Below are 12,489 nucleotides of genomic sequence, written 5' to 3'. Positions count from 1 at the left end.
CACTTATTTTTTTTGCATTTACCTCAAAATCTGAATCGTTAAAACTGTAGACGGCATTGTATCCAAGCTGACGAAAACGTTTGCGAGCTATAAGCGAACAGTGGAAAAAGGACACGCAAAAGAGTAGCCGCCGATACATGGGAGTGGCCTCGTCGAATTTATCCTCGTTCAAATTGGCGAACAGCCTCACTAAGTTGCCCTTCAGACCCTGCAACATAAACCATCACGAAAAATGTTAAAGACTCCATTTTAAAAAAAAACGACAGCCTATAAATTCCCCACCGCTGAGCTAAGGCCCCCTCTTTTAGGAAGTTTGGAACAAATTCCACCACGCTGTTACAATGCTGATTGGTGGAATAGACATGTGGCAGAATTTCTGTGAAATTACACAAACAGGTTTCCTTACGATGTTTTCCTTCACCGCCGAGCACAAGATTAATAATAAACACACATTAAATACATGAATGTTCAGTGGCGCTTATCTGGGTTTGAAACCGCAATCATCGGTTAAGATGCACGCGTTCTAACCACTGGGCCATCTCGGCTCATTTCTAAAAAGCTAAGTGTTTTAATTGTGTTATTCTGATTTAGAGATGGTAACACTATTGCGTCGTGGTTGGCTGGTAAAGAAAGCCGACTTTGATCGGCTGACCAATTGGATGACTGGACAGATTGACAGGAAAAATAAAAGAAGAAAAACAAAAGAAAGCGGTCGGTGGTCAGAATCGGGGTTTCGAACGGGGTTATCATGAAAATTAAGGGTGATTGATTGTACAACTTGGAATTATGCCGATTGAACCTATTATGTTAAATAAATGTATTTATATCTAATCGAGCTGAGTTTGAATTTATAAAATAAGTAAAAGTCCAAAGTTATCGTCTGTCCGAGTTTGTGGAGTCACCTGGGGCGGCTCGGTGGTCATCTTGATGGAGCGCTGCAGAACTCCCAGTGGGAACTTGTCGTCGGGCATGGACGACAGCCACAGGCGGAAGCGCGGGTGGATGCGCGGGTTGTCGAGCCCGCGCAGCGCGCCCAGCCACACGCACGCCAGGTGGCAGTTCGCCAGGAACACCCAGCCGCCCTCCTTCATGCCGTGGGCCAGCATCCTAACGCACGAGAACACGGCATCTTGCTTGTTTACTACCATCCTTTTGACGACCTCCGTGGTCGAGTGGTGTGTACACCGGTTTGCATGGGTACGCCACTCTGAGGTCCCGGGTTCGATTCCCGGCCGAGTCGATGTAGATTACCATTAGTTTTCTATGTTGTCTTGGGTCTGGGTGTTTGTGGTACCGTCGTTACTTCTGATTTCCATAACACAAGTGCTTCAGCTACTTACATTGGGATCAGAGTAATGTATGTGATGTTGTCTCATATTTATTTAAAAAAAAAAATCCTTGTCTACTGGACGAGTAGTAGAGTATATGCTGTGCTTTGAAAACTACTAAGACCCACCTCGCCGCAGTGGGCGCCTGCCCCTGCCCTAAGCTGAGGGACTGGAATTTGTCGAACATTTTCACATCGATGGCGAGCTGGATGAGCGCCGACGTGGGATCCACGCCCGGCGACAGCACGAACAGAAGGGAGGTCTTCCACGTGGATTCCTCCCATGCCGCCTGCGCGTTACACACGATTATATGAGCGAGACTGTGCCGGTACTCCTAGTAGCTGGCGCTCTGCGTGTGCACCTATTTTTATGGTAAAGCTTGGCGGACGAGCAAATGGGCCACCTGATGGTAAGTGGTCACCATCACCCATAGACAATGACGCTGTAAGAAATACTAACTATTCCTTACATCGTCAATGCGCCACCGACCTTGGGAACTAAGTTATGTCCCTTGTGCCTGTAGTTACACTGACTCATCCTTCAGACCGGAACACAACAATAATGAGTATTGTTATTTGGCGGTAGAATGACTGGTGAGTGGGTGGTACCTACCCAGACGGGCTCGCACAAAGCCCTACCACCAAGAATGGTTGGAAATGGCACCTTGATGTCGAGCACGGGCGGCTCGACGTAGCGCGGGCCGAGCACGTTGACGACGTAGGCGCTGACGCACGCCGCCACGCGGTCCACGCGCAGCGAGCGCGCGAACAGGATGCGCTGGAACTCATTGCAGATGTCGTTCCAGTCGCCTGCAACGCGCGTGTACGTCACTCATCCGAAGTGTAATTGTTATTATATAATATATACATATATTAATATATACATATTATATAACAACAATTTTACTTCGTTTTATTCAAATAAGACCACATCACCACACAATTGTTGGCTGTGTTATTATTTTCTTGTTTGGAAATGAGTTTAAGCACGTCTTTGAATGAATAAAGAAAATCAAGTTCGAGATTTGTAACCAAAACTTTTTAGTACAGCACCACACACCTCGTATTCTATGCTAGCTATCCTAAACAACACCGTTGGTTGCCTGGAAGTGATAGCGATAAGGTCGCCAAAATTGTACGCGTTTTCTATTAAAGCCAAATGTATGTGTAATTTTATTTTATTTTTCTATGTGGTGTACTATAAAAAATACAAACAAACTTTCCTATCGGCTAGACGCGTGACTCCATCGCTACCGAACCGTCGATATTTTACACGCTCTGATGAATAAATACGATTCATCCTTTCGCTTGAGTTCTATCATATATTAATTTATAGTTAACACTCCCTAGTTTCTTCAAAAGCCTACAGAAATGGTATAGGTATGTAGGAAACTTGCTATACTGATCCCAGTCTGCAGACGCGAGTTGCTACATACAAAGTTCGATGCTCAGGCTAAATACCTTATTATTCGTCACTATCACATTCTCAAGTTATATTTCACCAAATTTTTACCACAAATGTATATTCCAAATAATAGCCAATAGAGTAATAGTTGTACGAACCAATCAGCGGCTGGGATTCTGGCTCGGGATGAAGGTACCACTCGCGCCACTCCTTCGAGAACACCTCGAAGCTGTCAATGACGCCATGGAAACCGGGTAACTTGTCCAGCTCCGTAATATTGTCCCAACAGTCGTCGGGTAGCCAATCTGTAATGAGATAGCATATTTTTGGTCACCATTGCATACTGTTGGGACATAATATAAATTAATAGTAATCGCCCGCGACTTCGCTAGCATTTTATGGTATTGGCTGTCATGTGTTAGTTAAAAAATGTAGCCAGTTCTTTCTTGGAGTTCAAATTTGCTTCATACTCAATTTCATCAAATTCGGTTCAGCGGTTTGGTTTTGAAAGCACGAAAGACAGATAGAGTTACTTTCAAATTTCTAATATAAGATAGTCGCAATTTACCAGACCGGCGATCATGTTGTATTTCTTAAGAATCTTCTTGATATTCGTGTGTTACTGGTAGCAAACCAATGATACCTTAATTATATTTGAAGATATTTCTACTATCCGTCAGCAAAATAAAAATATGTTTCTAACATAATAACTGGATCTTATAAGAATTAAATTTTATTTTTATAATTTTCTGTAGAACATCTCACTGGTAGGGTTATCAGGCTGTTCAGAGCGGTCCAGCACCACTCCGCCTTTGAGTAGGAACAGGTATTCGTTTGTGCTCATCTTGCCCATCTGGAAGAGGATCCGAGACACCATGTGGAAGGATAGCAGCAGCTTGTGACGCTCGAACAGTGCACGACATGTGTTCCTGGAAGAAGAAGGATGGATAGGTATAGTACGACACAACCAATGCAGCATCGGCAAATCCAATAAAACCAATTACTGCCGATTTACACAACCAATAGAAATAGCTCCCTATCGCGCCATTCGACGCTATTCGTGCATGTAAATTGACGCCTCAAATTGACAAATATATGAGGTCATGTGATATTACAAGTTATTACGTTTGTGTAAAGATCATATTCACATGAGAAATAAATATTGATAATTTGGGAGAGCGTACTTAATTCGGATGTGATCGATTTTACAAATTTTGCCGATGCTACATCTAAGTCTTGTCGTAGTATAGCACCTACATATCAGACATTCTTCCACCACATAGCAATACTTTGTATTTTTGTGTTCAAGGGTGAGTGTTATATAGACAAAGGAGATATCAAATGAATTGTTGTCAAAATTACTTGTAAACAGCAAATGTGTGGAATTCATTGAGGTTGCTGATTCTGTCCTGCAGCTCGCCGCCCTTAGGACTGCGGTCGATGGAGTACGTGAAGAGGTCAATATAGGCGTCCAGAGAGAACTGGTACATGGGGTCGATGCGAGACAAGTCGTTTAGAGCGAAGAAAAGCACAGAAGCGCGAACCGCTACTGGCACGTAACCCTGGAGAAGTAAGAAGCGATTGTTTTATATTACAATTCAATATGTTCATGTTCAGAGGTTGAGATACTTCGTGTAACTTGCTTAATTGTGTGTTACCAATAAACTTATATGCTTTATGGAAATGTGCCACCCCCTTTACCCGACAATTGTGGAGGAATGTGTATAAGGGCGCTGTGATTTATTAATTAGATTTCGTAAAAAATGGTGAAAAACTCAATAAGCTTTTTGCATAATTTGTAAGAATAAAAATGCCAACAATGGTAGATTAGCTTTTTTATTCCAACTAATTGACAAATTCAGAGGATGTTTTGTATTTGTTTCTGTAGATTGGTTTTTTTTTACGAAACTTACTCCAAAGAAATAAAAGCTTTAAAATGAACAATTACACTATAGGATATTGGATACAACAACAACAACAACAGCCTGTAAATTCCCACTGCTGGGCTAAAGGCCTCCTCTCCCTTTGAGGAGAAGGTTTGGAACATATTCCACCACGCTGTTCCAATGCGGGTTGGTGGAATACACATGTGGCAGAATTTCTATGAAATTTGTCACATGCAGGTTCCCTCACGATGTTTACCTTCACCGCTGAGCACGAGATGAATTATAAAGACAAATTAAGCACATGAATCAGCGGTGCTTGCCTGGATTTGAACCCCTTAATCATCGATTAAGATGCACGCGTTCTAACCACTGGGCAATCTCTGCTCTTGATATGGATAATGGATAAATAAGATTAAATTTCAGCGATACCTGTCTAGCGCTGTCTATTTCCTTCTCGGTGTCCTGCGACGTGATGAGAGCCTCCTTCACCTCGAGCGACGTGCGCTGCGAAGTCTGGAGCGTGATGAACAGCTCCTCGTTTTCGAGGAGCGGCACCTGCGACTCGTACATTATCCGGAGTAGATCGTTCTCTAAGTCTATCTGTGAATACAGAGATCACACTAGAGGCATATCTAAAGAGGCTTTCTAGGTAATATCTAGAAATAGAGGCCATAAAACAACAGATGAGATCTTAAGCAAATATTGAGGATTTCAAAATACCCCACGACACAGGAATACCTAGTGTTGGGTACCACCGGACATTTCATTGTATAATGTTGTTTTTTGTTAATAAATATTTTTTTTTCATTTTCATTATTTTATCTTGAGGACAGTGGCGTGTATGTAAACATAATTTTCACACTTTTGAAGTAGCTTCAGACCTTCTTCCCAACGGAGAGAATGCATCATCCCAGTAGTGGGACAAAGGATTAAAGCCTTAAGGGCTATTCATTAACTTTCAGTTCACACAAAAATGACACAGATAGACATAATTCGTCGACTAAAATATTTCCTGACAATATAACCTGCATACTAATATGGTCACTTACAAGAACTTTCTTATTATTGGCGATGGTCATCACGAGGTTATCCTTCATGGTCTCCAGCTGCGGCCGTTCCTTTCGCACCACTATGCTGAGGAGCTGCGCCGTCAGGCCCTGTTCCTTCACCGCGAAGTTCACCATCGTCGTCTTGGTCAATGTTTCTGGTGTATACACTGGGTTACCTGGACAAAAATCGTGAGTTTCTTGTATTGAGAAACGGAAAGAGAATTGTTATCGGAGGGTTCTTTGAAATTAATGCAAATAATAATTATTTAAAACGGATAGAAAATATCCTAAGAAATAAAAAAAAACTTGGAAAATTTCTCATCAGGGAAATAGTTATTTTATAATAATAAATAAATAATTAGAAAAAATCACATACATCACACTGATTCCAACGTAAGTAAAGCACTTGTGTTATATCGTTACTTCTGATTTTCCAATCAGAAGTAACGACGGTATCACAAACATCCAGACCCAAGACAACACAGAAAATTAATGAACTTTTTCTACATTCGGCCGGGAATCGACGTACGACTCGACCATGGAGATCATTACGAAAATAAAAATAACATTCACATTACATTAAAAACATAATCATAATAACACTATGGGAAATAATTCATGAATAAAACAGCTTATTATGTTTAGCTAAACAAAAAATATTAGGTTACCAAGTTTTGTAGTGAGGTACATCTTAAACGCTGGATTGTAGGGCACCATTTTCTCATTAAACTTAATGACCAAGTCAGCACCAATTCTAACGATGGCTTTGTCTAAAATAGGTGCAATAGACGGGTCGAGGACCTCGCCCACGTTTTGGACTATAATTGGCTGGCCCGCTGATAGGCAGGTTTCCATGATCTTGAGGTAGTTAGGCTGACCGAAATCGACGATCTTTTGGAACAATCAAAATGAAATAATATTAACAATTTAGTATCAAAATTACAAATTACAGTTCTGTGAAAAAAATAGTTAAAAAACATAAAATAATTACACGTTTCGAAGACTTTTCTGTTACGCGACTAATTATCAGAATATAGACCATATATAGCCATAAATGTAATTATTTTTGGGGTCATATTAATTCATGATATTATATTGGTCAGTAAGCCAGTGTATTTTACCCGAAGCAGACACATTAGTAAAACAATATCTATAAGACATATGTCACTTAAGGGACTGGGAAATAGTTAATCACATACAGTATTAAAACATGGTCGACACTAGAGGATCGATGTGATCTATCTAATCAGCTGGCACCTGTATATCGTTCTTCTCCTCCAACCTGGAGATCCAGATGAGCGCCTGACCCTGTGGATCAACGGCCAGCGGCCAGCGAGTCGCTCGTACCACTATTATTCCATTCTCGGCACTGAAGTTGTCATCTATAAATTAGTGTAATATAAACTCAAAACATGTTACAAGTGTGACACTTTGTAGTACATCATAATAAATTGCGTAGTATTGTATACCATATGTATATATATATATAACTAGGAGTTCGGCATCAGCTCGTTATCAGACATATTGATATCACGACACCTTCCTAATATCATTCATTGAAATATCCTTTTTTTTCGCTTATACTATAAAAACATCCCCATTAAACGTTTTCATGCCGTATATATGATATCCATACAATATTTTGAGGATTACAGAAAAGGACATAACCTAACCTCCGATCTGAAGAACCTCCCCAACAGGAAGGCTAACGCCACGGTCGGAAGCTAATACCATATTATGATAGTGATCGTAATAACCTGGTAGACCCATGTAGTTCCAATCTCTCAATGTGGCGTCATCAAGCAGAAACGTCTTCATGCTCAAATCCATTGTTACTGGCAACGTTTCATTATATACCTAGAATAAAAAACATCAAAATATACTGTATTCAAATAGGCTTTTACAAGAACTTTAGAATCGTCACTTAACAAACTACATTAAAAGAAGGTACCACCGATTCGGAATGTAGATTCTACTTAGAAGAACCGGCAACTCAGTAGTTACTTTTTTTCAACATTTAAAAATACAAAGTCATGTTAGTTAAATACATATTTATTAGTAGATGATATATACATATATTACCTATTAGATTTTAGAAAAAAAAAAACAATATGCATTAAAATAAACTACAATAACAAAATGAATGCCAAGTAATTATTTACTTTATTACGATTAATGTATTCCATAAATCAGACTTACTTGATTTCTACTTCTTAGTTCAAATGGGGACTTTATTAAAACCTCTTTTAAATGTTGACGTACGAATTAAGTTACGTACTTCCTTGAACCAATCTCCCATCAAGTCCTCGCGGTATTCGGAGACGAAGGGCCCGAGGTAGGCCACGAAGCCGGTGGCTATGAGGCAGTCGCCGGGCAGGTTATCAAACTCCCTGTCCAGACGCTCCACAGTCAATTCCCATCTTTCTCGTTCACCTGTAAGCAACTCAATGTATTATTTAAAGGCAAATAATGTATTACTTCAATGATATATTAAGAACTGTCAAAAGTCGAAAGGTGTAAGTATTTAATGGCCACCAAATCTTTACCTGAGATGAGATGGCCCAGTGGTTAGAACGCGTGCATCTTAACCGATGATTGCGGGTTCAAACCCAGGCTAGCACCGCTATATATATATGCTTAATTTGTGTTTATAATTCATCTCGTGCTCGGCGGTGAAGGAAAACATCGTGAGGAAACCTGCATGTGTCTAATTTCATCGAAATTCTGTCATATGTGCATTCCACCAACCCGCATTGGAACAGCGTGGTTGAATGTGTTCCAAACCTTCTCCTCAAAGAGCATTTAGCCCAGCAGTGGGAATTTACAGGCTGATGTTGTTGTTGTAAATCTTTGCTTGATCTAATGTTGATAATGAATTTGTACAAAGTAAATTAAAACAAAACACGCCATTTTTGCCAACTTTCAAAGTACTGTCAAATGTTACCGAAATATATGAACTTCTAAACGATATATGTATCTCCATCTGTTTCATTTATAAGAAAGAATACTACAAAATTTAACTAACCCTTTTAATTCCTACTAATATTATAAATGGAAAAGTTTACGAGGACGAACTCAAACTCAAACTCAAATTCCTTTATTCAATATAAAAGCATTACACTTACTTATTGATTGTCAAATAAACACTACCACGGGTGTAAGTATTTTTGTTACACTGTCACGAAAAAACTATTGAACGAATTTGGATGAAATTTTACAGTAATATATGTTATACATCGGAATAACGAATAGGCTACAATTTATAATGATTTTATTCAATTTTGCTCATATATTATGGTCAATCATACGAAGACAGGGCGAGTCGCTAAGCAATTTTTTTTTCAATCATCAATATTTACCCGATAGCCCAGTAATGAGCGCCTCAGCCCGTTCCAGTTTGAGTTGCAGCATCCTCGACTTCCTCTCAAGCTCTTCCTTCTGCGCCAGCTTCTCGTCGTACTCCTTCTGCAGGCGAGCGATCATCTCGCTGAGCTCGCGGAGCTTGGCTCGCGCTTCGGCTAAAATCTGCTGTTTCATTCGCAGGGACTCTAATGCTTCTTCCAGACGTTCCTTCTTTGGCTTTACTATTCTAATAAATAAAGCATATTTTCACAACCTTCGTTATTCTATACACAGTACACAGTAAGAGCGTGTAAAATTCCCACTGCTGGGCGAAGGCTTCCTCTTCCACTAAGGAGAAGGTTTGGAACATATTCCACCACGCTGTTCCAATGCGGGTTGGTGGAATGCACATGTGGCAGAATTTCGATGAAATTAGACACATGTAGTTTTCCTCACGATGATTTCCTTCACCGCCGAGCATGAGATGAATAAACACAAATTAGGCACATATATACAGTGGTGTTTGCCTGGGTTTAAACCCGCAATCATCGGTTAAGATACACGCGTTCTAACCACTGGGCCATAACTCATATATAATATTACAAATGTGTTAGTAACTGTCTGTCTGTCGCTCTTTCACGACCAAACTTTGGAATCGAATTTGATGAAATTTGGTATGAAGCAAACTTGAAATCCGAGAAAGGACATAGGCTACTTTTTTATCTAACACATGACAACCAACCCCTAAAACACGAGCGCAGCTGCAGGCGACGACTAGTGTAAAATACAGTGATCTCGTCCAAACATAGTCTGATTTTGCACGATACCGCATTCACTCAAAGTGTGAGCTGTGTGTGTATGAGTGTGCTGACCGAAAACATAAGTGTAATCCATAATTGACCCACTATCGTCAGTCGATAACGTCACTTACTTGTAAACTTTTCCATATTTCTCAATAGCTCGCACCCATAAGCACAACGACTTGGCTGCGAGGGAGACGGTCCCCACTATTTCAGGATCGAAGTCCGGCTTGGCCGTGTATGTACCGATCTTCTTCAGCGTCTTGTCTGATATATTATCTTTATCGAACTCTCGTAGCCTGTCCAAGAAATACTGATCGCCGAGTTGCCGCTTCGCCTCCGCCCAGGTCGGTTCCTTCTACAATACATCCACGACTCCTATATTTGTTGGATCATGGATCATACTTACTAATTGGAAGATTACTTACGGGATATCAGACTCACCTGCAGTAATATGAGGACGGCTTCCATCACCATCTCCACCTTCTGGGGCGGCTTTGCGTACGACTTGACCTCAGTGATGTCCTTCTTGTTGAGGGCGTCCAGGGCCTGTGCGGGATGGGTGGGTTTTCATTAGTGGAGGTCGAGAGAGTGTGGCGGGAGTGGCGGGTGACGCACCTTGACGGCCTCCTCGAGCGCGGGCATGGCGCTGGCGAGGTCGCGCATGGCGGCGTCGGCGAGCTTCTTGCACTGCACCTCCTCCTCTTGCGTCTTCTTGCTGCGCGCCGCCACGCTGCGCTGTTGCTCGTCAGCGTTGCGCTGCTGCGCGTTTATCACGCCCATGTACTCGATGCACTGCTCCGTGTACTCCGCAACTTGTACCTGCGGACGACTCGTGATCACGACCAGTCACGACTGATGCGGGACGACTCGAGGTCACGACCAGTCACGACGTCTAGTTTCCTTACTGGTGCGGACCCTATCCAAACGTCCCTTGGCGTACCTGGGCGACGGCCAGCTCCTCGGACATTTGTCCGACAAGTTTTGTGGTCTCCTCGACTTTCCCGAGACCGTTTCGAAGCTTGTTCGCCTGGAGTGCAATTTCGATTCGCTTGAGCCTTAGCATCCTGTAAAAGTTATATTATAGGTGTGAATGGTCCTTAATTTAAATGTATTTAAATAAAGGAAAATACATACATACAGAAATAAACTAAAAACTAAAAGTAGAATGCAACTGTATAAACTCTTATGTAATCTATTACAAGTCAAATTGATCAGAATATATGTAGGTTACAGGATTTCCTAGTAGCATATATAATATTGATATCATGGGAAGAATTTTTTTCTATCTATATTCCAAACTTGTGCTTAATACAAATAGGTAACGTGAAAAAGTGTTTCGATTCGATTTATGTTATATAGACGTACTCCTTGTATCCGGAGACGAGCTCGAGGTAGTTAGTGGGAGTGACGTAGTTGGTCCTTCTCATCTCGCGCCACATCTTCACCGAGTATTGGCCCACCGATGAGTGGATCAGTGACATTATCGATGCAACCGATGCTCGTAAGGCATCTTCTCGACTTTCTACGAGAGATTCCTTCCTGCGGATCTAAAACGATGGCAGAATCAAAATTATACAACAAGGCTTTTATTGTCAAAGACAATACCCACTGGTTCCCAACCCATATTAAAAACATATTTTTACATTATGGTATTGTGCGAACTGGTCTGGGTCGGTACCATTAACTAGTCTAGTATTCTGCCGACAAATACTTAGTATGTACTTTAATACTAAATGGTGGTGGTAACCACATAATCTCAGTTTGCCTATTTTGCTATTCACCTACTGTATTTCATTATAAACAACTTATTTTACTTATTCTTCTTATAATCAGTTCGATTCTAAAAATAATGTGTACTCACCCTGGGTCCAGTGATTGAGGCCAATAATTCTACTCCCTCGAGAAACTTGTAGGCCACTTCCAGCAACGCCTCACGGGGCCACTCCAGGAACCAATTCGTTGTGGTCGCATTGATTAGCGCTGGATATTGCCGTATACGGTTTCTATAAGACGTAGATGTATTATTTTAAATTCATATGTAATCGAGAACAGTTTTTTTTTAAAGGACAAACCCTAGGGGAATTGGTAATGTGACATGAATAGAATTAATCTCGCTTGATACTTTAGAGGAAAATCATCCATTCTCTTTTTGTGCCAATCTATTAAAAGAATGAAAGAAAGAAATAAATGTTTTTTTTAGAACACGGCACAATTATATAAAGTACAAGAAAAACAAACGAAAAAAGGTACATAATACGTAATATACAAACGACACTACAAAAAAGGAAAAAAAACATACAAAATAAATTATTGCACCAATTTTTTCTCAAAACTTAGTTTATTCTTTCCTCCGCTGAAGTACGATATATTAAAAGTATATACAACAATTTTCTATACTCACATACCACCTTTTGTGGTGTCACCACAAAAATGCGATGCAACAAAACCGATCATATAAGTTTACCCATTTGCCTCTTCAAATAATAAGGTACCATTAATACTAAACCCAGATATACCTGAAGTCATCCCCAATGGGACTGAAACACAGCACGATGTGCATGTTGGCCTGCACGCGGTCCACCAGGAACAAGTAAACGGACTCATTCGTTTGGACTATATTCGCATTCTTCATCGGCTTCTCCAGTGATTGTTTTATCTGTAATTTAAAATAAATAAA

General features: G+C 40.7%; 1 protein-coding gene across 1 annotated transcript in view; it reads right to left on the bottom strand.

Moving 5' to 3' along the window:
• LOC124531800 (dynein axonemal heavy chain 2) overlaps positions 1-12,489 on the bottom strand; it is a 58,838-nt gene that overhangs the window by 9,466 nt on the left and 36,883 nt on the right. The window contains exons 51-71 of the mRNA XM_047106327.1: positions 12,329-12,468; positions 11,674-11,815; positions 11,178-11,359; positions 10,753-10,876; positions 10,428-10,631; positions 10,254-10,358; positions 9,941-10,167; positions 9,027-9,256; positions 7,946-8,100; positions 7,425-7,524; positions 6,925-7,049; positions 6,336-6,558; positions 5,668-5,843; positions 5,048-5,218; positions 4,095-4,294; positions 3,498-3,661; positions 2,891-3,037; positions 1,992-2,137; positions 1,457-1,617; positions 903-1,107; positions 23-208 (exon numbers count right to left, since the gene is read on the bottom strand). Of these exons, the coding sequence (XP_046962283.1) occupies positions 23-208; positions 903-1,107; positions 1,457-1,617; positions 1,992-2,137; positions 2,891-3,037; positions 3,498-3,661; positions 4,095-4,294; positions 5,048-5,218; positions 5,668-5,843; positions 6,336-6,558; positions 6,925-7,049; positions 7,425-7,524; positions 7,946-8,100; positions 9,027-9,256; positions 9,941-10,167; positions 10,254-10,358; positions 10,428-10,631; positions 10,753-10,876; positions 11,178-11,359; positions 11,674-11,815; positions 12,329-12,468 (3,513 nt within the window). The remainder of the gene's footprint in view (positions 1-22; positions 209-902; positions 1,108-1,456; positions 1,618-1,991; positions 2,138-2,890; positions 3,038-3,497; positions 3,662-4,094; positions 4,295-5,047; positions 5,219-5,667; positions 5,844-6,335; positions 6,559-6,924; positions 7,050-7,424; positions 7,525-7,945; positions 8,101-9,026; positions 9,257-9,940; positions 10,168-10,253; positions 10,359-10,427; positions 10,632-10,752; positions 10,877-11,177; positions 11,360-11,673; positions 11,816-12,328; positions 12,469-12,489) is intronic.

The sequence above is a fragment of the Vanessa cardui genome, chromosome 8 (genome assembly GCF_905220365.1).
Source record: "Vanessa cardui chromosome 8, ilVanCard2.1, whole genome shotgun sequence".
NCBI classification, from domain to species: domain Eukaryota; kingdom Metazoa; phylum Arthropoda; class Insecta; order Lepidoptera; family Nymphalidae; genus Vanessa; species Vanessa cardui.
The sequence above is the reverse complement of the archived record's forward strand: the minus strand, read 5'-3'. Positions and strand labels throughout refer to the sequence as shown.